Raw genomic sequence first — 25,324 nt, forward strand, 5'->3', positions numbered from 1 at the left:
TTCAAAATAGGTATCCAAATAGGCAGTTAGGAGTGTAATCATAACAATTCATGATTGACCTTCAAATCTGCATGCCTACCTGCACACAAACATGAAGTCAGCAATGAAACACAAATTGGAGTGTGATGCTATGGTGTTCTTAGGACAGTGAATTGCTTTTTTTTAAGCTTGAAAGAAAACTGAAATTGTTTCCAAGGTTCTCTCTTAGAAGAGTACCTTTGAGCAGGCTTTTACCTCAACCCAAGTAAAGTTTGATCTTTTATGGCCTTTTATCCCCTTAGGTTATTTCCTGACCTTCTTGGAACCAGTAAACAATATCACTGTAGTCCAGGGGCAAACAGCAATCCTCCATTGCAAGGTAGCAGGAAATCCATCTCCAAATGTCAGATGGCTAAAAAATGATGCTCCAGTGGTTCAGGAGCCAAGACGGATCATCATCAGGAAAACAGATTATGGCTCACGTCTGAGAATCCAGGATCTGGATACCACAGACACAGGATACTACCAGTGCGTGGCTTCAAATGGGATGAAGACAATAACTGCAACGGGAGTTTTGTTTGTCAGACTTGGTGAGTTCCTGGCTTTTATGACTACTCAGACTGCTTTATAGACTAGGTATTAGTTTAAACCATAGTATAATGAGAAATGAATTTAACTTTTTAAGAAAAATTCTCAACACAAAAGAAAATAAAGTCAGCGCCTGGGGCCTCTTTCCCAGCACAGAACTTCTCAGCAGAACTTGATGCCCCTGTAGTGGTAATAAAAGAAAGTAAATACAGATGTAGAGGTCTGTAAATACACAGTGAAGAAAAAAAATTAAAGAAGTGCCAATAAAAAGTACAAAAGGGTAAAATTTCATTGCCTGGAGTTTTCACTCTACTGCTAAACTCAACGTGTGAAAAAAACAAAAGCTGATGAGAAGAATGAGAAGTGGTTTTCTGTGTGATGTTCATAGTTCTGGGCCTATCCTTGTGAATATCAGTTCTTCTGATATTGTACTGCTATGTGAAGTGTGGCCTCAAATTCTGTCCTTTAACATGTGAAGGTACACCACACCTTTCAAGAAGTGCTTATATTGCATTTTGGAGACTTAATAATCTGATCTGGAAGCCAATCTTTTATTTAGCTTGCTTTGGAGCAATGGGAGAAAAAAGTCGAGGCATTTTTCTAATTTTTTTTCTAACTTTGAATGTAAATAATTAATTCCACAGTTTAGTTTGTAGTGATTGAATATCTAAGTGAAGTGCTGAGTATTGAACCTTGTTCCTGCTGTGGCAAAAGTTGATCATCGCCTTGCCACATCCTAAATTCTGATAGTAAGGCTCAGTTCGGTCTTGTTAAAAGTGATGTGTCAAGATAGTAAGTTGTCTAACTGCCTGTGTTTTTATGGTGGAAAATATTTTATGAAAGAAAACTAAGTGCATTCAAATTGCTGCAGGAGCAGACAGTAGATTCATGTGATTTTTATTTGTGGCTTTGAAAATAACAATATATAATTATGTTCAGGAATGTAGAGGGTTTTGTTTGAATCTTGAGATAAACCTTCCTTTAAGAGACAATTACTTTTAGATTGCTATTGACTTTTTTTATGATCTTGTCCTTGAGCTAAACTTGTAAGCAATACTTTTTTGTTTTATATTTGCAGGTCCAACAAACAGCCCAAATCACAATCTTCAGTAAGTACTCTTTGGAAAATTACTTAATGTACTCTGACTACTTTTGGTCTGTCAGAATTTAGTTCATAAACTCAGTAAATGCTGCCTGCAACCACAGTGTTCTTGCTAAAAGTATCTAATTTGATCAAAAATTCACAGAATGGATGCAACTTTTTTCAACAGAGGTAGCTTTGTGTTACAATGGGTTTTGATTTGACTGAGTATTCTTGAGAAACTTCTGCTTGCTTATTACATGTTCTGAACGAGGAAATTACCACAAAGTCATGTTGAAACAGTAATTGCTTACAGGGCAAGTATGGGCTAGAAGAATGATTAAAAATGAATGGGTAAAATGCTTAGGTTGCTGTGGTTGCAAATTTATCCATGTTATATTATTATGACTTGAAGAGCCAGGTAGAACAAGGCTAGAATCCTGTCGTTGAGTAGCTAGGCAAAACCTCTGTTTGTTAGTGTCATTTTGACTTGAGTGGTGATTCGGTCATTTCTGCAAGACACCTGGGCTCACTTGCTGTTTCTGTTACAAGGATGAAAAGAGAATCATAGAATGGTCTGGAATGAAAGGGACCTTAAAATCACCCAGTTCCAACCCTTCTGCCATGGGTAGGGATGCCTTCCACTTTATCAGGTTGCTTCAAGTCCCATCCAGCCTGGCATTGAACACTTCCAGGGGTGAAGTATCCACAGCTTCCCAGGGCAGCCTGTTCCAGCTCTTCACCACCCTCTGAGTAAAGAATTTCTTTTTAACATCCAATCTAAATCTGCCCTTTTCCAGTTCAAAGCCATTGCCCCTAGTTCTGCACTATCTACCAATATAAAAATCCCCCTCCTTCTTTTTTATGAGAACCTTTTAAGGCTGCAGTGAGATCTTCCCAAAATCTTATTTTCTCCAGGCTTAGCAACCCCAGCTCTCTCAGCCTGTCTTCACAGAGAGGTGCTCCAGCTCTCTGATCATGTTCATGGCCTCCTCTGAACCCACTCTAAGAGGTTCACATCTTTCTTGTGCTGAGGACCCTGGAGCTGGACCCAGGATTCCAGGTGGGGTCTCATGAGGGCCATATAGAGTGGTAGAATCCCCTCCCTCACCCTGCTGGACATGCTGCTTTGGATGCAGCCCAGGATACAATTGCCTTCTGGGCTGAGAGCTCACACTCTTGGGTCACATCCAGTTTTTCATTCACAAGAACCCCAAAGTCCTTCTTCAAGGGCTGTTCTCAGTGACTTGAACTCCTAGTCTGTGTTCATGTCTAGGATTTCCCCAACCCTGATGTAACACTTGGAACTTGAACTTGTAGAGCTTCATGAGGTTCTCATGGACCTGTTTCTCAAATTTGCCCCTCTGTTGTCACAATGGCACTTCTCAGCTCTATGTCATCTTCAAACTTGTTGAGGGTGCATTTGATCCCACTGTCTGTGTCATTGATGAAGATACTGAAGAGCACCTGTCTCAAGAGAAAGCCTTGAGGGGCACTACTCATCACTGGCCTCCATCTGGACACAAAGCCTTAGACCACAGCTTTCTGGCTGCATCCATCCAGCCACTTCCCTATCCGCTGAACAGTCCAAATCCATGTCTCTCCAATTTGTAGGTAAGGATGGCATGTGAGATGGTATCAAGGCCTACAAAAGTCTAGATACATGACATCTGTTGTCTCTTACTGACTATTGCTTTCACTCCATCAGAAAAGGCCACCCAATTGGTCAGGTACAATTTGCCCTTAGTAAAGTTGTGCTGGCTGCCTTAGGTCAATTTGTTGTCTTTTATATAGTTTATGTGTAGGATAACTTCTAGGAGGATCTGCTTCATGATCTTTCCATGCACAGAGGTGAGGCTCACCAGTCTGCGGTTCCTCACATCTTCCTTTCTTCTCTTTTTAAAAATGGGAGTGATGTTTGCTTTTTTCAGTCACCAGGGAGTTCGCCTGACTGCCTTGGCTTTTCAAATATGATGAGATTGTTTTGGCAAGAACATCAGCCAGTTCCCTCAGGGCTCTGGAATATATCTCATCAGGTCCCATAGACTTGGGGCAATTCAGCTTCGTCAAATGATCCCAAACCTGCTTTTCACTTGCAGTGGGAGAAACTTCAGTCCCCCATATCCACACAGAGGATCAAGGGATTGAGTGGAAAGGGTGACTGGTGGTGAACACTGAGGCAAAGAAGTCATTGAATAACTCATCTTTCTCCCTATCAGTCACCACCAGTTTGTCCTTCTTGCTTATCATGGGGTACATTCTCCTTGGCCTTTCTTTTCTGGCCTATGTCAAACTGATAAACCTGGGAACCAGGTTTTACATTGATCCACTTTTGTTACAGTGCAAGTAATTAATTTTATTTCTTTTGACTTCCTTAGTATTTTCCAAGTGCTTCTCCTGTACTGAGAATGAACTTGTTAATATTTCACGAATACCAACATAAATAGAACATTTCAACTGATATATAGTGAAAAAAAGAATTAATGCGTATGTGACTTCCTCAAGTAGAAGTAAATTAGGGTTCCCAAGACGTCAGTCATCCTGGTTTTTCCTAGGTTTTGAATGTTTTGCTATGCAACCTTTGCTGCTTTGGAATGCTAAGTTAAAATAAAGAAATAACTAGAAATTAGAAAATCTTGTAATTTGGCTTATGACACTTCACAATGTGTCTTGTACCATTGGCATTTGAAGCAGTACTGTGCTATCATTGTTCTCGACCTGCCATTAAGAAGTGAAGAGTACACTCATGGTAGATTATTTTCTTTTTAATATCCACTAGATTGGAGAGAAACCTGAAACTTCAGAAAAACTAGGTCAGGTCAAAGGTCTAGAGAGGTCATGAGGGTCTTATCATATGAGGCCCAGGAGCTTTCAGGGATTAGAGATTTTTGCCTCATTGTATGCTTAATTCTGTTTCAGTTTTTTAAAAAATCAGTTCTTCAAATGAAATGCCATTTTTTGGTGGTATAATTATTTTATTTTCAGAAACTGATCATGATTTTTTAAAAACCGAACATTTTGTATAAAATCATGCAGGTCATTTTGTAAGCCAGAAAAGAGAAAGAGTGGAAAAAGGCAAAGGAATACCTAACTGCTTGGAAAGAGCTCTTGGAAGGAACAAAGGGCACTTCCCATTCACTATCTGCACAGTGCAGCCTTGCACTGAGCCACTTGAGAGCTCTTGCTGCTGGTGTTAGTGCTTCAAAAAATACGTGCTTCAGTGGAAACCTGAAACATAAAACCATTGTAACTTGGTTTAAAATTATACCTAATGAATATTAAGGGATAAGAAACATTACCTATGTAGATACCATCTAGCAAGGTTTTTTATGCAGTCCATGCTGTGGATTCCTAGAATTAATTAGCAGTTAAAGATTGTTAGAGAGAAAATAGGTGTTATGCAGTCAGACTTGCCTGTGCAAAAAAGCATCTTGACCTTCAGGTAATGAAATTGGGATGTTTTCATAAAAATCTAAATGTAAAAACTTCCAACTTTCAACATAGTCTTAAATCACTGCAGATTATTTGGAGATGTCTTTGTTTTCCATCAAGATCCATATGTGTAAAGATTTCTAGGAATTTTTTCCGTAGAAATGGAGAATTACAATTCATTCTATTTATTAAAAGTATTAAAATTATCAAATAGTAATACATAGTACAGATTATTTTACAAAGGAAATAAAATCAAAAAATGGTCTAAAAAAGAGTTTCTGATTAACTTTGCTGTCCAGAGGACTGTGCTACTAAAGGGTTGTTTTATTAGAGTACAACCCTTTCACAATCCTTTCTCTCACTGCATAATCCTTTTACCTTTTGCATCGTTAGTATTTTTAGTTATGCCTCTCAAAAGAAAGACATCCTACCTGTTCAGAAAGATACATGTGTGTAAATATAAAAGATCAGTTTAACAAATACCAGAGAATGTTGGGGGTTTTTTGGGTTTGGGGTTTTTTTTGCTGTGATTTAAAACAAAGCAGTGGACATAAAAAATTTGGAGTCTAAGAGCAGAAGGGCAGAAACAGTTGTCATTCCTTCTAGAAGTGTTGCTCTTAGAAGATAACATCATTCTAAAAGACCACATGTTTTCTAGTCTAATATATTTTTATTTTGAATTGAATGGTTAGATTAAACTTTACCTATTGGACAAATTTCTGTTTAGAAGCAGTTTAACTATAGTAGTGCCACCTTGAAGGGAGCTTGGGATGGAAGATAGCTAATATTCGAATATTCAGTTTTTTGACTCTTAAGGGCTTCTGGAAGTTCTGATGAGGCCTTTGCAAAGTGAGGAAGGCACACAGAATGCAGGCAGGAAGTAATGCCCCTAAGCTCAGTCCTTGCCACGTGTATGGGAAACATCTCTCTTGTCACTGATGCACTTTTTCCCTATGTGACCTTTCTGAAATCTGCTCAGGATGCCAGGAACTGAACACTCCCCTTGCAGAGGAACTTGGCTTTCCAAGAAACTTTGAGAAGTCCCTGTTTTATTGAACTCTGGCTGAGATCAGTTAGGGTTTGCAGCCTTTGATGCCTGTATGCTGGATGCTTAGGAGAAATAGGTGAGAAGAAACACTGCCACCCGATAGAAATAATCATTACTTTGTGGAGGAATTTTTGAGGTATTAATTATTAAGAATAAATTCACATGTTCTTATGCCTGATTTTCTCCTGTAGTTTGGGACAACAGTAAATTTTTTAAGATTTGGTCCATTGAAGAAAAGTGATGAAGACATTGTAGTGAGGAAAAAAATCTAGTTCTTTCAAACAGTAGAAAATAGAATGTCTAAAAACCAGTAATGTAGCTGTATTAAAACTCCAGTGAGGAGGCTGAATTCCTGAGCAATTTATTATCAATGGTCTACAAATCCCAAAGCACACGTTTTCTATGACCCCAAAGAGAAATTCCTGCATGATGTGAGGGGCACTCTTATATCTTTGTGATGGAAACAGTCATTTTCATCATGTGATGAATCTTCATGTAATTACAAGATGGTAAAGAGAATATAAGATCTTGGGAAAGAATGTAGAAAGCAATGGATCATCAGAGCACTTCACCCCTGAGGCTACTTCCCTGCCCCTGATTGGGGTCTTCCAGGTAAAAGACAGTAGCTGAGGGGGAAAATAGTTTTGTAAACTGAATCTCTCTGGCAAACCAAAGGTATCTAACATCAGACTAAAAAGAAAGAATACTTTCCTTACCATCTGGTAGCAGCACCACTTGTGTATTCCTCCTTTCCTCAGGTGGTGTGGCAAATTTCTTTGGTCTCAATGTAGTTTGGCCACAGACAACATTGTTAATCTTGAAAATTATACAAGATTATCTTAAAATTCATATAAACAGATGATTTTTAAAAAAACAATATAAGGTTGTTTCATCTCCGAAGTTACAGTGTTTATTCAGGCCCATAAGAACCAGGTGTCTGATTATGTGCTTCCTCCAGAATGACATGCACATCTTTTGTTTCATCAAAATATTCATGTGGCTGAGACAACCGTATTTGAACAATGTATGTTTTTTATAGGTGCTTGTGGCAATACGTTAAGTTACAGAATAAGCTCATATTTGTGTTTTCATTTCCTGTTTTAATCAAGGAAAAAAAAAAAGAATTTTGTGATTAAAACACTGGACTGTAATTACAGATGTCTGGATTTAATTTCTGACTCTACTCCTGTCTCTGTGTGTGATTGCAGCAAGTTGTTTAACCTTTGTCTCTTCATGTTTTGTACATCAAATGGAGATGGTGGATCTTGGGAATTTTTTGCCTTCCTCTGCTATAGGATCAGATTATTTCAAAATGTTTTGGGTATGTTCTTCTCCCCATAAAGCATGGAATTTTATCCTGTTTTATCAGTGAGGAACTGAGGCACAGATTATCTTGGGCTGGTCTACATTAAACATCATGTGTTTGTCTTGGCAGATTTCCTGACTCCCTGACAATCCAATTTGGGGATCTGGCTGAAACATGTTGCAATTCCCTCCTAGCCCCTGTGTGTCAGGGACTTTTCCTTTTTTTCTTTCTAGGCTGAGAGGGAGGCTGTATTTCACCCTCCAGTGGGTTTGAGGCTCCTTTCAGGGGATTTTGATCCACAATCTCAGATCTGCTTTTGACTTCATCAGTTTAAATGTCCTTTGACAGCCCTTCAGGCCAAGACAGGAAATTTGGAGGAAGGACAGAACTAAAACCAAGGTTGCACTAAATTTTTTCTCTCTTATCTATTTTAGAGTGCAATTTTCAGTTTTTCCTCTAGTTATGTAGGATACAGCCTACAAAAGCTCAGAAGTTTATGACATTACAAATTAACATATAACTAAAATTTCAACTCTCTTCTGCCCAGTGATGTAGGGTGTACTCAGAGGAAGCTCACAGTCTATCTTGTAATAAAACCTGAATTTTTTATCTTAATGTTACCCATGCATTTCAAAAAAAAAAAATTTCCCCTCATTTTAAACCCCAGGACATGTATAATTCAAGGCAGAGTTAGAGAGCAGTGGAAATACTGTTTTGGGTTGCTTTGCAACACACCAGATCACAACTTCTTCCCACAGGACATTGTTTCTTCAGCTTTAATCTTCCATTCAAATACTTTCTAATCACAAGTAAATAAATTATGAACCATCTAATAGGTTTTATATTATTTAGTGATAGAAGTACAAATTCAATGTGCTTACAAAGCTGATGAATTTTAAAAGTCAGATGTTTGTTTAAACTAATATACAAACCGTCTTGGAGTAGAGACAAGTGTCTGTATTCCTGTGACTTGTTATCTGGGGAAACTATTACAAGTAGTATTTTTTTTTCCTTTCTGTTACAGGAGGGGAAGAACTGAAGAAAGAAGTTTACAGGGAATATGTAGGGGGAAAAAAAGGATAATAGTTTGTTTCAATCTGTTATGCTCACCAACCCATGTTGTTCAGAACTCCCCAAAAAAACAAAGGAAGCCAAGCGTATGCATGGGTGATTAAAAATAAATCTTCATGAAAGATTTACCCTCTTTTTGCTATTGTATAAATAAAATGCCCTTGTGTAGATTAAAGTGTAATGCAGATGCACTGCTTTACTGAGAGACACTGGTAGCAATGACAAAAAAGCAACCCTGCAGGACTTGACCTGTAGTTGGGCAAGGTTTCTAAATACCTTTGGAAGAAGTAGTACTTAGTTACATTTCTTACAGTTAACCTAACTTAGGGTGAAATGTAGGAAGTACCTGCCCACTTGTTATTAGCAGTACTGTCAAGATACTTTTAAATGGGTTGGATCACACATTGTACTGAATGTAATTCATTATATGTAGGGCTACAAGCATGCACTACACCCAACAACACAAACATTTTCTTTCCTAAGGGTTCTTTTTTCAAAATTTAGACCTTTAGCTTGTATATGAATATTTAAGGGAGTTGATGTTTCCTGTGGGTGAGAATTCACTCACAGCCTGCGTGTTGGGAGAGCGTGCTACCAAACTCTTCAGAGCAGTGGCTACGTTTTTGATAGCCAAAAAAAAAGAAGAAAAGAAAAGAAAAGACAGTACAATAAAATATAATGCATTACATCACAATACCGTACAGTAGCTCCCGTTGGCAGGGACCTACAATGGTCATTTATTTCAGCTTCTTGATCGCTCCATGGGTTGACAAAAGTTAAAGCCCATTTCTAAGACCATTGTTCAAATGCCTCTTTTTAAGGCACTGACAGGCACAGGGCATTGACCACCTCTTTAGGGAACTGTTTCAGTTTGACCACCCTCTTGGTAAGGAAACGTTTCCTAATGTCTATTTGGAACCTCCCCTGAGGCAACTTTGACCCGTTGTCATGTTTTCTGTAGCTGAACACCGGGGGAAAGAGATCAGCACTTCCCTCTTCTCCTCCCCTTCCCAGGAAGCCATAGAGAACAGCAGGGTCACCAGTCAGCTTCCCTCTCTCCAAAAGCAGCCAAATCCAAAATCCTCAGCCACTCCTCGTGCTGTATTGCTTCCAGCCTTTCCACCAGCTCTGTTTTCCTCCTCTGGACCATCCCAAGACCTTCCCACCCTTCTCAACCTGTGGGGCCCAGCAATGCACACAGGACTCAGGGTGAGGCCTCACCACGGCTGGATCCAGCAGGATGATCCCAATCACAGCTGGTGCTGCTGTGTCTGATGCAGCACAGGATGGGGTTTGCCCTCCTGGCTGCCCGGGCACTCACTGCTGACTCACCCTGAGCTGCTGCCCACCAGCACCCCCAGATCCCTTTCTGCAGGGCTGCTTCCCAGCTGTACAATCATTAAAGTAGGAAAAGACCCTTAAGTTGCTTGAGTCCAACCATAAAATGCTACATTACATTAAAAGCATACTCTCAGCTCAAACATCTGCTAAATTTTGCAGGAATTTGAATCTTAGAATTAAGGTGTGCTTGTAGGTGTGTGTAGTAGTTTGAAGGCAAAACAAATGAGAGGCTCCAAGTCAGAGATACAATTTAATAGGAAAAAAGGAAAGAAAGTAAAATAAAATAGATGCAATAATACAAAAGACCACTGACAGAGTCAGAATACAACTTGAGCGTAGTGATGGAAGCAGTCTAGATGAGGTGGTTTTCTTGAAGCAGTGATCCTGTAGAAAGGTCTGGTAGCTCGGGTCCTCTGGGAATCCAGTGGGTAAGCGCCCCTCTGGTGTTCAGAGTCTCAGCTTATATCCAGGCTAGAATGCTTGGTTTCTCTCTCTGGGCGGAGCATCTCACAATGGGATGGTGAGTCATGTGATAAGGCCTGATGGGCCCATTAACAGGAGGTAGTCCAGGAGGGGGTTATTTGTGAGCTGTGTAGCAAAGGTGCTGATGGGCCCATTAACAGAAGATAAGCCAGAGTGGAGGAGGCAGGGAGCACTGCCTCACCTGGTTTCAACAGTTCATGAAGATGGTGATAGAATATACTTCAACCCAGGACATTATCTACCCCTTATTTTATTACCATCTACATCATCCTAAATCAATACTTTCCTTAAACTACACACACACACACACATATATATATAATGAAATCTTACACACAGTTCTCACTTAAAATAAGGTCTCTTTGTGGTACACAGTGGGTGTCTCTATCTTTTTGCATCACTTACTAAGTGTAACCAGGTCCTTGAGCAAAGACAACCCCACGGATGGGTTTGCCTTTGCTCGAGGTGGGATTAATCCAAACAGTTTTTCTTAACATACTTCTCATGTGTATCACAGGGACTTTATCTTCATTTACTGTATGCAAGGATTCAGATTGGGCAGGACTAGCTCGATTGATGGATCTTCGGGTATTGACCATCTAGGTGGCTTTTGCTAAGTTTTGTTCTTAATTTTTGAAGGTCTTTCTACTAAGTGCCTTGAGGGTAGTTTTAAGCAGTTTATTGCAGCGTTTCACTTTCCCAGCAGCTGGTGCATGGTATGGGATATGGTATATCCATTTGATTTTGTGTTCTTTGGCCCAAGTGCTTATGAGGCTATTCTTGAAATGAGTCTTGTTGTCTGACTCAATTTTCTCAGGGGTGCCATGTCTCTACAGGACTTGCTTTTTCAGGCCTAAGATGGTGTTCCGGGCAGTAGCATGAGGCACAGGGTAGGTTTTCAGCCATTCAGTGGTTGCTTCCACCATGGTGAGAACGTAGCGCTTGCCTTGGCGGGTTTGGGGAAGGGTGACGTAGTCAATTTGCCAGGCTTCCCCATACCTATACTTTGACTATCGTTCGCCATACCACAGAGGCTTCACTCGCTTGGCCTGTTTGATCGCAGCACAGGTCTTGCAGTCATGGACAGCCTGGGAGATGCTGTCCATAGTAATGTCTACCCTTCGGTCACGAGCTTATCGATATTTTGCATTTCTCTCTTGATGACCAGAGGCATCATGAGCTCAACGAGCTTGGAATAATTCTTTTTTGTGCTGCCAGTCTAGATCAACCTGAGATACTTTTACTTTGGCAGCTTGATCTACTTGCTTGTTGTTATGATGTTTTTCATTAGCCTGACTTTTGGGTACGTGTGCATCTACGTGTCGAACTTTCACGGTCAGCTTTTCCACTCGGGTGGCGATGTCTTGCCAAATTTCAGCAGCCCAGATGGGTTTCCCTCTGCGCTGCCAGCTGGCTTTTCTTCAGTGGTCCAGCTATCTCTACAGAGCATTAGCTACCATCTATGAGTCAGTGTAGAGATAGAGCCTCGGCTACTTTTTTCGTTCAGTAATATCTAAAGCCAGCTGGACAGCTTTAAGCTCTGTGACCTGACTCAATCTACCTTCTCCCTCGGTAGCTTGTGCAACTCGTCGTATGGGGCTCCATACAGCAGCTTTCCATTTCTGGTTAGCACCTACAATTCGGCAGGAACCGTCGGTGAAAAGGGCATATCGTCTCTCACTCTCCGGTAGCTCATTGTATGGTGGGGCTTCCTTGGCCCATGTCACTTGCTCCTCCTCTTCTTCAGAGGATAATCCAAAGGTCTCACCTTCAGGCCAGTTTGTTATAATTTCCAGAATCCCAGGGCGATTCAGGTTTCTAATACGGGCGCGCTGCGTGATCAGGGCGATCCATTTGCTTCACGTGGTGTCGGTGGCGTGATGTGTGGTAGGAACCTTTTTCTTGAACATCTACCCCAGCACTGGTAGTCGAGGTGCCAGAAGCAGCTGTGCTTCAGTACTAATCACCTCTGAGGCAGCTTGGACTCCTTCATAGGCGGCTAAGATTTTCTTCTCTGTGGGAGTGTAGTTGGCTTCGGATTCTTTGTAGCTTCGGCTCTAGAATCTCAGTGGTCGTCTCTGAGTTTCACCTGGCACTTTCTGCCAAAGGCTCCATGACAGACCGTGGCTCCCGGCTGCAGAGTAAAGCACATTCTTCACTTCTGATCTTGTCTTGACTGGGCTAAGGGCTACCGCATGAGCGATTTCCTGCTTGATCTGGGCGAAAGCTTGCTGCTGTTCTGGGCCCCAGTGGAAATCGTTCTTCTTGCGGGTAACCAGGTAGAGAGGGCTCACGATTTGGCTATACTCGGGAATGTGCATCTTCCAGAAGCTTATGGCACCTAGGAAAGCTTGTGTTTCTTTCTTGTTGGTTGGTGGAGACATTGCAGTGATTTTATTGATGACTTCAGTGGGAATCTGATGCCGTCTATCTTGCCACTTCACTCTCAGAAATTGGATCTCTCGAGCAGGTCCCTTGACTTTGCTCTTCTTGATGGCGAAGCCGGCCTTCAGGAGAATCTGAACGATCTTCTCTCTCTTTTCAAAGACTTCTGTTGCGGTGTTTCTCTACACGATAATGTCGTCAATGTATTGCAGGTGTTCTGGAGCTTCACTCTTTTTCAGTGCAGTCTGGATCAGTTTATGGGAAATGGTGGGACTGTGCTTTTACCCCTGGGGCAGTCGGTTTCAGGTGTACTGCATGCCCCTCCAGGTGAAGGCAAACTGAGGCTTGCATTTTGCTGCCAGAGGAATGGAGAAAAAGGCATTTGCAATATCAGTGGTCGCATACCATTTTGCTGCCTTGGATTCCAGCTCATACTGAAGCTCCAACATGTCTGATACGGCAGTGCTCAGTGATGGTGTGAATTCATTTAGGCCACGGTAATCTACTGTCAGTCTCCATTCTCTGCTGGACTTACGTACGGGCCATATAGGGCTATTAAAGGGTGAACGAGCCTTGTTTACTACTCTTTGGCTCTCCAGTTCACGAATTATCTTATGGATGGGGACTACAGAGTCTCTGACGGTGCGATATTGCCGACGGTGCACTGTTGCTTGGGCAATCGGCACTTGTTATTCTTCAACTTTCAGTAGTCTCACAGCAGAGGGGTCGTCTGAGAGTCTAGGCAAGGTACTCAGTTGTTTGATGCTTTCTGTCTTTAGAGCAGCTATGCCAAAAACTTAGCGGTATTTTTTTGGGTCTTTGAAATACTCATTCTTGAGATAGTCTATGCCTAAAATGCATGGGGCCTCTGGACCAGTCACAATGGGGTGTTTCTGCCATTCTTTTCTAGTTAGACTTACTTCAGTTTCCAGTACAGTCAGCTCTTGGGATCTTCCTGTAACCCCAGAGATGGAAATGGGTTCCGCTCTCACATACCTTGATGGCATCAGAGTACACTGAGCACTGGTATCAACCAGAGTCGTATATCTTTGTGGGTCAGATGTTCTAGGCTATCGAATCTACACAGTTCAGTAGATCTGATTGTCCCTTTCCTCTACCTGGCTAGAGGCAGGGCCCCCTTATTCCTGGTCATGGCATACATTGCTCTTTTCTTGTAAATATGTTTCTGAGGTTCTTTCAAGAGGATCAGTCATATCATCATTCTTGTACTGTCTGGAGTTCTGTGCACGAGAGACCGGAGCAACATTGATTCTAGATGGGCTCTTTGTGGTAGGTGTTTCTTTTTTCAGTTTACGTACCCGGGCTGCTAAGGAGGAGGTGGGTTTCCCATCCCACTTCCTCATGTCTTCTCCATGCTCTCGAAGAAAAGACCAGAGGTTACCTCGTGGTGTGTATCCTCTCTCCCTGGCTGGGGAGCGCCTGCTTCTAATGGCAGAGACTCTCATTGGCTCTGGCTGGATATGGTAAATTTCTTCTTTAAGTTCTTTTTTCAGTTTCTGATGGCTTTCTTCAATCAAGTTCTGGACTTGCTCAGCCAGTCTTGTTTTCACAGACGAGACATGGGTACGAACTGGAGCAGTGACAGTGTCTTCGTAAATTCTTAGTTTATTAGCCAAGACACCTACCTTGTCTTCACCTTCTTTCCATTGCAGTGTTGCCAGGTAACGTGAGTACATCTCGGGTCCAAGCCGTGCAAATTTCAGCCACATCCGTGATGTGCACTGGACACCATCTGGGTTTTTAGGAAATCTCTCATCTTTTGAAAAAATGATTTCCAACACAGCCAATTCTTTCAGGCATCGGATACTTTGTTCTATTGTGTTCTATTTTTCTTGGTGCACTTGGAGGTCTTCTTTACAAAGGTATTTATTCTTCACACTTGTTAGCAGTCGCTGCCAGAGGCTGAGAGGTTCTTGGCTTTTTTCAATTTTCTGGTCAATGACCACATTCCGGGACAACAATCCCAGTTGCCTGGCCTCACTTCCATCTAGAATGGTGTCATTGGCTGCAGCGTTCCAGATGCGGAGCAGCCAGGTCAGGATGGACTCGTTGGTCTGGCGGGTGAATTCTTTTTGCAGGTCACGCAGCTCACCCAGAGATAGAGAGCGAGTGATGATTTTTGGCTCTGTCTCTTCTGCTGATTGTGAAGGTCTTGCTGCACCCTCATCAGTCACTATGCAGACTGATTTGGTCTTTGATTTCTTCTTCTGAACGGGGGCAGCTGCTACTGGTTTAGGCTGTTCTGGTTCAGTGATGGTTTGTGTGGAGATGCTGATGGCACTCTTAGTCTCTTTCTCTTCTGTGACAGTCTGCACAGATGTGGACACTGTTGCTTCACTTTTGGCTTCTTTCTCCTCTGTGAGGGTCTGTGTAGATGAGGACACTGTTGCTTTGCCTTTGGTTCTTTTTGCTTCTGTGACACTTTGTGTAGACACTGATATTGTTGCTTTACTTTTTTTTCTCTTTTTCTTTTCCTTCAGAACACGCTGTATCATACTATGTAGTGTTTTGATTCTAAGCATGGTGCGGGCCGTGCAGAGAAGACAAAGCAGGACTAACAACAACATCATGCTGTCTTTGGCATTCAGAGGGTATTCCATATTTTCAAAAACTGCTGTATCATGCTTGAAAAGCTGGAAAAAATCATTTTTCACTCTTCCCCACAGGGGCTGGGTGAGATTGTTGAGGCTTCAGATGTAGCATCTTAGACCAGAACAAGAAAATAAAAGTGGGTGTATATTTTGAATAATGTTCATTGCCTCGGAGTTTATCAAGCAATGGACATAATAGACTACTAAAGCAATTTTAGTACTATATTTGGTCTACGCAGGAGCATTAAGACTGGTAGATAGTACTCTAGTTGTGGAAAAATATAGAGAGATAGATATAAGACACATGTAAGCATGTTGAGCATCATAGCGAACAGGTGTCTTTTTCAATACAAAATTGTAATTCTGACTTTTCTCAGTGCCTTGCGCCCCACATTGGGCGCCAAAAAATGTAGTAGTTTGAAGGCAAAACAAATGAGAGGCTCCAAGTCAGAGATACAATTTAATAGGAAAAAAGGAAAGAAAGTAAAGTAAAATAGATGCAATAATACAAAAGACCACTGACAGAGTCAGAATACAACTTGAGCGTAGTGATGGAAGCAGTCTAGATGAGGTGGTTTTCCTGAAGCAGTGATCCTGTAGAAAGGTCTGGTAGCTCGGGTCCTCTGGGAATCCAGTGGGTAAGCGCCCCTCTGGTGTTCAGAGTCTCAGCTTATATCCAGGCTGGAATGCTTGGTTTCTCCCTCTGGGTGGAGCATCTCACAATGGGATGGTGAGTCATGTGATAAGGCCTGATGGGCCCATTAACAGGAGGTAGTCCAGGAGGGGGTTATTTGTGAGCTATGTAGCAAAGGTGCTGATGGGCCCATTAACAGAAGATAAGCCAGAGTGGAGGAGGCAGGGAGCACTGCCTCACCTGGTTTCAACAGTTCTTGAAGATGGTGATAGAATATACTTCAACCCAGGACAGTGTGCCATGCTACAGAGCCTAAACTGCAGTCACTTTTCAGGTTGAGGTTGCGGTGGTGATACTCATTTGCAGATAGCTGCAAAGTAGCTATTTTCATACTGCACTTGACAATTAATGTAGAGAAGACAACCTCAGTGTTCAATGAAGTTTAGATGCTTTTTTTTTTTTTTACCAGGTTGAGGAATGGAGAGAAAAGCAAAACCGTAACACAAAATTGGTAGTTCCAGGATTCAGACACTCCATTAAGAATGTGCTGTGGGTGATCATTGTACCTCTATATATATTCCGTGTTTCAGACTGACAGATATATCAGTATATACAGGATCTCAGTTTTTAAACATTAAGAACTAAATGCTGACATATTGAACTTGGGGAAGCATTTGTTCTCCTAATTGAGTTTGCCACATGTTTTTATTCGTGAACAGTTTATTAATGTTAAACCTGATTACATTAATTTACAGAGCTGTGGTGTTGGTACAATTGCTACTCACAGAATATCAAGCTAATGATGTTTGCATAATATCATGTGTGTGGCATCTGAAAATAAATTAGTTCTGACTTCAAAATGTGAGCTATTTTGCCTGTGGAACAATGCAGCCATCATCCACTATTATATTGCAAAAAAACTTAAATGGAAAAATGTGACAGTCCGGAATTAATTGGTTATACACAGGGAAAAAAAAAAAGAAGAAGAAGCAAGGAATCTTTGCAAATACATTCAGAATTTCAGATAAACATTCAGCAAGTAAGTTTAAGTCCAAAGGATGAACACCCCAGCCTCCCAGCAGTTTTGGGTGATTCAGGGTGCTCTTACCCCAACCCCCAAAAAATGAAAGCTACAGAGCCAAAGTTGGTTCATTTCCACCCTCATCCAGTGGCTGAAGTAGAAGAGTGTCTATTTCTTTTTAATTTTTGAGAACTCTAGAGGCCTTGATTGAAACTGGCATAAAATTTCCTGTGGAGAAAAAGCTAATTTTCCTAATTTAGAAAAAAAACAACAAACCTATTATGTGAAGTCATGACTACACACCAAAATTATTCGATGAGTTCTGGATCTCTTAGCCATGCTAGCCAGACCTCGGCTGCTGGAGCCAGATGACAAGTGGATAACACAAATAATAGACTCCTGTCTCCAGTACAGACCAGACCAGAAGAGGAGACACATCTTTACTCCTCCACTGACAGAAAGAAATGGTGAGACACGAAAATTACTAGTTTTGCTCCTGATTTGAGGGAAACATGCACCCCTGGTGGTAGCCACTGTCTGCATCCCTGCCCTGCCTCTTCATTCCTGTTCTGAAGTCCCTGTCATCCTGGGCCCTCTGCAAACTCCTCATGCCAATGCCTCAGATAACCTTAGGAGATAACCATGGGTGCCAAGCAGGTTTTTTTTTGCCACACACAGGCATTGCAAAGCCTGCCGTAGACACAGTATTTGGAGAATATTAGATGCACTCTTGTCAACTGGGCTGATGAGTGTGTTAAGGTGGAAATCACTTAAAGGCTGGACAAACGCACTCAGTGTTTCATGGGAGCAGACAAAGGTCTGTTCCAAGACAAAGGTCTGTTCCTAGTCTCATGTGTCTGCTCAATAGCAAGACAATATAATAGCATCTCAACCAAGTGGCTGCTCCTTCTACTAGTAGTGGTTGTGTTTGGGGTTTTTATTTACTTTTTCTCAAAAGAGAAACGAAATATTAAAAAATTCCCTGGCCTTATTTTTTGAAACACCTAACAATTTCCTTAAAAGTAACCAAAAAAAGAGGCAAAAATTATCTTTGGACTGTGGAAAATTGTGTCTCAAATAAGCCCTATCAAAAGGAAGCTATGATAATTGTCTGTAATATTCAGAAGTATTCACAAACTCTAACTTTCTGCAACATTGCCTACATTTATTTCATATTGCATCCATAAAAAGTAGCAGAGAAACTAACAAATATTTCATATTGTCACTTAGATGTTTTTAAAGATGTAATTTAGATGGTGTCAAGTTTTTCAAGTAGATGGAATATGCTAATTTTCCCGTAAGACTGGAAAACTGACACTTCAGTATTATATATTATAGTTTTAATAAAAGTGTTCTGCAAAAGACGCTGAAGATGCACACTTTTACATATAAATATGTAGCCAGTTTATAGCTGATGTTATGATGATTTCTAGCTGTTTTACAAAGCACTCTGCTATCAGATGTATAATCTCTGTGGTAACTGAGATAGAAAAGCCACCTTTGTTCTGTTAAAAAAAAAAAAAAAAAAACCAGAAGAAAGAAGAAAAAATTATGCCAGAACAGTTATTTTCACTTTTTCATTTGCTCATATTCTTCCAGAAATGATGACATTTCTAATGGCATTGTCACTTAAAACATTTTTAATTATGAAAAAAAATAATAATGACTTTTGATTTTTTTCTTTTTACAAAAATGTTTTAACTTTTTAATGTCTAATATAAAGCCAGGAAACACTTTTTTAGAAAGCTTAAATACCCCATCATTCAAGAAAAAATAGAAAAAAGCAACCAAAATGAAAAGCTTAAAACACTTCCTTAGGATTTTGGTTTTTTTTGTTTTAAATTATTTCTTTGTCCTTTTTTTAACCTCCCCTTCTCTTTGGATTTTTCTTACTTGAAATTTTTAGCCATACTTTCACAATCTTTTGCCTCTTTCTACTTTCTACCTGTCTTCCTGGCATATATATCAAGTTCTATCAGTGGATTTAAATCAACTCAACTGCAGTAAAAAAATTTTGATTTGTGCATAAAACCTGCTTCTGTAGGTAAATCACAATGCATTAATGTCTACCTGAAAATTTAAAGGATTTTGTAAAAGAGTAAGATTATCATATTGAACTTACCCCTGGTGGCATTCAGAGGGTGGGGGAGAGGATCACACCAGATAAGGTCAGAGTAGCCTGGTGGGAGGTGTGCTGCCCTTCAGTCACCCGTTTGCAGGGTGAGAAGGGACCCCATTTCCCATGCCCATCCCCTTGGTGAGACCAGATATCCCTCAGCAGCGCAGCCATCAAAGTTCTTTTCTCCTTCCCCTGCATGGCTTTCCCATCTTCCCTGGTAGCTGACATGACCTCTTATCTCTTCCCCCCGTCACATCCCTCCTTTGCTAAAGGCCAGCCACATAGGTGGGACTGCCGGTCCCCTGCCCTGACCCCAAGGCACAAGCAACCCCGTTGCTGGAGCCCTCTGTGAGCTGCCCATGATGGCCCCTGCCAGTTTTACTTGCTGCCTGGTATAGCAGCAGTAGTACTGACATTTTCAGCTGGTGGACTCTTCTAAGACTTTTTGAAGCTGACCTACATGTACTTAGGGTGGCATGGCAGGATGAGGATGGATAACAGCTAAGAATTTTGCTTTCCTCTGTCAACAAAGGGAAGAGGGAGCTGCTTGTTTGAGGCTGTTCAGAGAGGGTCTGTTGGCCCTGCTCACTTTCCTTGGAGTTGTCAGAGAAAGACAATTTATAAGACAGTCATAATGCACTGAGGGGGAAAACATGCCTTGAAAAAAAGGGGTGGGGAAGAAGGCTCATAATGACTTCTTTGCTGATTGAGAAGCTGGAATGCTGCTTGGCCAGGTTCGTATTTCCATATGTTGAAATTAGTTTTCTGAAGGTTTTTCTTTTCAACTTTTCACTAACTGTGGTTGTAACAGAAATGTTTCTGTTAAAAGTATCTGACACTCAGCAAAACAGATCTGCCACCTTCCCTGAGTTGCCAGCTGACTCATGTGATTTCAAGATTTCATCCCAACCTGCTAACACCTATGAAAGCAGAGAGAATAATTTACAATAATGTCCTTTGAGTAAACTGAAAGACAGAGTTTGTGGGCAAAAGTTAGAATGTTGTTGGCAGAATATTAGATCATCTGTTTGAAGTTACCTGTGTTAATCGAGAGGATTGTAACTGGTTATACAGGTAGGGACAATCCTCTGTTTCTTACAGAAATTCAGAACATTGATGTCCTTGTTTAGTTTCGCTTCCTTGACTGTCTTACTCAGGTTATTGTAGTGAAAGCAATCCTGCCACCTATGTCTGTACTTCTGTATGTACTGTGCTCGGGAATGACAACATTTTTTGGGACACTGAAAAGTTTTCTAAAGATGCAAAGCAATAATAAATACCTGAATATGATACCAAGAAAGAACCACAGAGGCATGCAGTGTTAGCTAGTGAGAAACCTGCCACAGTTTTATGTGTTTCTTTCTCTTGTGTATGTTTGTCTGTGAGGGCTGTTTTTCATGTTATAGGAGCAACAGTGAATGAATGTGTGAAAGAAAGGAAGGTAACACCATTTTCCTTTGGTTTTATCCACTTAAATAATTGATTGTAGTGTCTTTTATTAAGGACACAGCTCAGCTAAGAGTGCAGACACCTGCGTGAGGCAGTGCCCACTGAGGAGACCAATGTGGGTCATGAGTCAGTGAAGGCCTATGATTAAACCTTATTGATGTCCTCTCCCTTTCTTGTCTTTAAATGATTTTTAAATATTTCATAGTAAAAGAATCCTCCTTCCACAGTGTTATAAATGTATATTATATGGTTGGCTTTTCGCATAACTATTATAATTGTACTGTATTATGTTTTTATTAATAAGAATTTAGAAGGATAGTGAATGTGTATTTTTTGATCATACCAGAAGGATAAGACTGTTTTGGTTTTTTTTTGTAACACTTAAGCCACCAAGCCTGAAGCTATGGAAAGGGGGTCACCTTGTGACCCTTTTAAGAAAAAAACCTGTTAACTTTCTGTTTTCTTATCCAACTAAAAAGAACCAGAAAACCTCAAAAGAAAATTTATACCCATGTTACCAGACTACGTGAAGACACCCACAAAATAAATCTACTAGATAAGATTATCGGAGATACTTAAAACAGATCAAAAAGAAATGTTTGATTACCATCTATTGAATATTCAACACGGTGCTCCTTAAAGATAGAAGTCCTAAAAGAGTGAAGAGGGCGATGGGCAAATCCAGTGCCAAGTCCCCCCTCGGCCGAAAAGCTTAGCTTATTCTGTCTCCTACTTTGTCTATTTTTTATTTCTATTAAACTTAGAAAACTCTAAAAGAGAGTAGAACTTGTTTTTCACAACAGTTACATTAGAATATATGTTTAAAATATTATTTGGCCTATGTTTTAGAGACAGAGTTTGGAGCCTGAGTTTTATATTTAAAAATACTGATTTCATAATCCATTTTGGCATTATTTTCAGTAGCCTACATATTAAGTTTTTGTAAAGTTTACAAGTTGGTCTTCACAAGCAAATGTCTTCTCTTTAGTTTGTCACAAACACTAGGTTCATTTTTAGCTGTGATTTAATTTAATTAGTTTCTTTATCAAATAGCTGGCTTAAAATGCTCTCTCAGATCCCATGATTAGTATGAATAAATCCATAATCTAATAGAATCAGTAGAATAAAGATCAGCTGTTATTTTTTACTGATCTTAGGCATTGAACATGGAGTTTCAGTTCACACTGTATTTTTTTAGTAACTAGTAGATAAATATTCAAGTCAAATGCAACACAATTGTTCTGTTTAGTAACTGGAAATTTCAGTAAATTCTTTAAGGGATGATTCTGTGGCGTACTACTTTTCAGATAAAAAGCAGGAAATATTTGTCCATGTTGCGTGCTAAATGTAAGGAAATCTTGCTTTGTGAGTCTGTTGTTACACTCAATAAGCATCTGGTAGCAGAATTCATGGCCCATATCCACTGTGAGTGTAAATTGTCATAGGCCCATTAACTTCAACTGAGCTATGACTATTTATACAAATTCCCCTGCCTATTAGTTTTTTCCTTTTTTAACACCAGACTCCCCTTCTTTTCTGATAGTATTTCTTACATTCCTTTAGTGTGAAGGAAAATTTTTACTGTTGTAGTATTCTAAGTCTCTCTTTGAGGAGTTAAGTGTATCACTATGGATGTCCTGATATCCCAGGAGCGCTGATCTTTAGACACAGGTGAAGATGTGCAAACAATGATTTTAAGTGCCAGAAAGGTGGGTTATTTGCAGAAACCTTTGGTCAGAGGATGAAACTGTTTGTTCAGAGAATGGATACAGGTAGGGCAGGAAGCCCGTGCCCTTCTCCCATGATGTGGGTGCAGGGTTGCCTCCATTCAGGCAAGGCCCCGATGCAGCAGTCAAGTTGTCCCTGCCACCCATTAGTTTCCTGGCTCCAGCAGGAAGGACACAAATGTGCATGTGTGGAGTTTTGGGTGTTTTATGGTTTGTGGGTTTGGGGTTTTTTTGAGGTTTTCCTGTACACCTGGGTTTTTGAAACTACACTATAACCAAAAACCTGTGAGTGTGGGTTACTGAATTTCTGCCATGTGTTGTGGGTGATGTCAGAAGCACCTGGCATTAGCCCAGCCCTTCAATGGATAGTAATAGTTCAAACCATACTTTCTAAAAAAACATGTTCTTTTTCTCCATCAAATATTTATACCCCAATTCTTTTGCCTTGAATGTCAGTAGTAAAACTTCCATTGATGATCTGTGCACAATGGGAGGCCTATGAGAACAAGCAGTTTTAAAGCCCATTGTAACTATTACTTTAAAAGGCAGCATTTCTCGACAAATTCTACTTCATGATGAAACAAGAAATTGAGTGTTATATTAGATATTTTCTCTGATGGCAAATACACAAACCTGTCCAGAAGGCACTGAGTATTTATCTATGGTAACATTAATATATATTCACTGTGCTTTTGACAGGAGGCAAATCTTATAGATGTGACATGGTATATGATGAGGGTACTATGTTTCTCTCAGATCTCATCTGTGGCCTGTTGAGGTAGGGAATATTTAGGGATGTGAAATCATTTTAACCATTGGAAAATGACCCTCTTGTGAATAGACTTTGCTCCCCAGCACTATGATATGATATCAGTAAGGGTAACAAATTAAGAGGACTGTAGTGCAATATTATAAGATGTCCTGATTTTGAGATTCAATATAAACAGAACATGAAAAAAAAAATAAATATATATGTTTATATATATGTTTATATGTGTGTGTGTAAAATTATACACACATATATATGTAAAAACTCAGAAATACCTTATTTTTTTACTGCAGCTCTTTATAGTACCCTTCCCAGTCAGAGAGATTTGCCTCTCTTTGATTAAACATAGAGCCTTTATTCCGTTATTCATTTTAGTATTGCAGGTAATTTAATCTCTTTGGTTTTTATTTATGAAAAAGCCACACACTGGGCTAAGTGAACTCATAATCTGAAACATGATGTGTGTCCTTTTCCCTCTGATCTCACTGTCCATCATGATCATTCTCTTAATGCAGCTTCTGACATTAGTTATCAAGTTTTAACTGTCAAAAACCCTGAGACATCCCAACAAGATGAGCAACTGTATACCAAATGTTGTATTTCTCTAAGAATAGCAAATATGCTGACATAAATTATTAGTCCTTTCCTTCATCTGTCACAGTCTGTGGTTTTCTGTGCATTTTTCCTTGCTTTGCCATTCCACTTGTAGTGGAACGTTATGGGGAGGGCTAACATTCCCAGTATTTAACAGTTTTGATTAAAAGCTCCTTAATCCCTGGACAACATGGAAGAGGGTCAAAGCTTCAGGTTTATTTGTTGAGGGAAAATTTATAGGAAATTTTAATTGCATTCAGTTTGCTTGTGGGAAACTTCTGTAACAAAGTGTCTACTGCCTTTTAAAAGCTAACCTTTGGAATATCCTGTTACAATCTATGAACTGACTTATGTTGTTTACTTGGTAAAGGGTAGGCTGAGAATATGTCTGTCCATATAACTGCTAGGGTAGGTTGGTGGGGTGTTATTAAATGAGACTTTTTTCAATGAATTCAATTATTCTTTCTGAGTTTTCTGAAGAATTTCTGAGTTTACTGAAGAATTTCTGAGTTTCTTTCTGTGGCTGGTGCACAGTGTTTTGTCTCTTCTATTTTCAGGAAAATAGTTCTAATTTAGAAGTTTCTGCTGTCTTTCTAATTAAAACTTGTGGTATGCAATCAGAATAAAGGTGTCTCACTAGCAAATGAATATCTGGTACCTCTCAGTTCTGCTTTCATAATTCCCTTTGTGAATCCTTGCTAAAAACTCTTGGAACTTCATGTGTTTTCTCTGTTTCTGAGGAAAACTACAAGGTCTGCATTTACTGTGCTTTCAGGGGCACTAAATGCATACTGAAAACAGTCATCAGATTTAGGTGCTTCTGAAGGTGATTTTAGTATTAAACAGAGTTTCCATGGTTGCCTTTCTTTTACTGTGACTGTTTTTGTTTCATATGCCCTCCAGTCTGTTCAGCTGTGACAGTTGCAAACAATAGGTAGTGTTACAGAAATAGCATATACTGTATTGTGCCAAAATGTATTCTTTCCACATTTCAAATTTTCTATGAAGAAAAGCATATTTGTTGCCAGTGTATTTTCTTCTTTAGTATTTTGTTTGGTGTCCTTTCTGTGTCATATGTGAAGTTAAAGTAATGCTTAATGAGAAGGTGGGGGTAGTGAGTCCACTTTTTTTTCCAGGACCTCTAGAAACCTCTTTATGTATTTCTAGAACAGATAGATATCTTATGGAAGAGTTGCATGACCTCCATCCAGAGAGTTTTCTATTCATCATTCTAGGTTTTATTCCTTTTCAGAGGCACGTGGATCTTCCAGTTCTTCCTTTATAGACCCAGATGTTCCTGGAAGTTATGATTTCTAACAGTGGGAGGAGTAGCACTGTATGATTGAATCTGCATCTTTCTTCTACACTGCTTGCTTCATTAATTCTCTATTTCATATGGACTTCTGCCCACAAACCTGAAGGCAGGCTGTGTTTCATGAGGTGATGCAGTGCGTGTCTGATAAGGAACTTGTAAATGCTTATCAGCACTTGGTTCGCCAAGATGTTTCCGGATCTGGTACAAATTCCATGTTGTACATAAAAATAGTATCAATACTTTGGTTTTATTTATGTGTGACTGCGGTAGTAGGTTCTTCTACTTTTGGTTTTGATTAGGAAGCCTAGTTCTTAACTGAAATATTCCAGCAGAAGCTCACCTTGTGGGCCTGGTAAACTGATGACATTGA

General features: G+C 40.1%; 1 protein-coding gene across 1 annotated transcript in view; it reads left to right on the forward strand.

Moving 5' to 3' along the window:
* ROR2 (receptor tyrosine kinase like orphan receptor 2) overlaps positions 1 to 25,324 on the forward strand; it is a 155,768-nt gene that overhangs the window by 114,526 nt on the left and 15,918 nt on the right. Inside the window, exons 3-4 of the mRNA XM_066181635.1 lie at positions 282 to 569; positions 1,646 to 1,676. Coding sequence (XP_066037732.1) covers positions 282 to 569; positions 1,646 to 1,676 — 319 coding nt within the window. The remainder of the gene's footprint in view (positions 1 to 281; positions 570 to 1,645; positions 1,677 to 25,324) is intronic.

The sequence above is a fragment of the Chamaea fasciata genome, unplaced genomic scaffold, assembly GCF_029207755.1.
Source record: "Chamaea fasciata isolate MVZ Bird 193981 ecotype frontalis unplaced genomic scaffold, bChaFas1.0.hap1 SCAF_4, whole genome shotgun sequence".
Taxonomy (NCBI): Eukaryota; Metazoa; Chordata; class Aves; order Passeriformes; family Sylviidae; genus Chamaea; species Chamaea fasciata.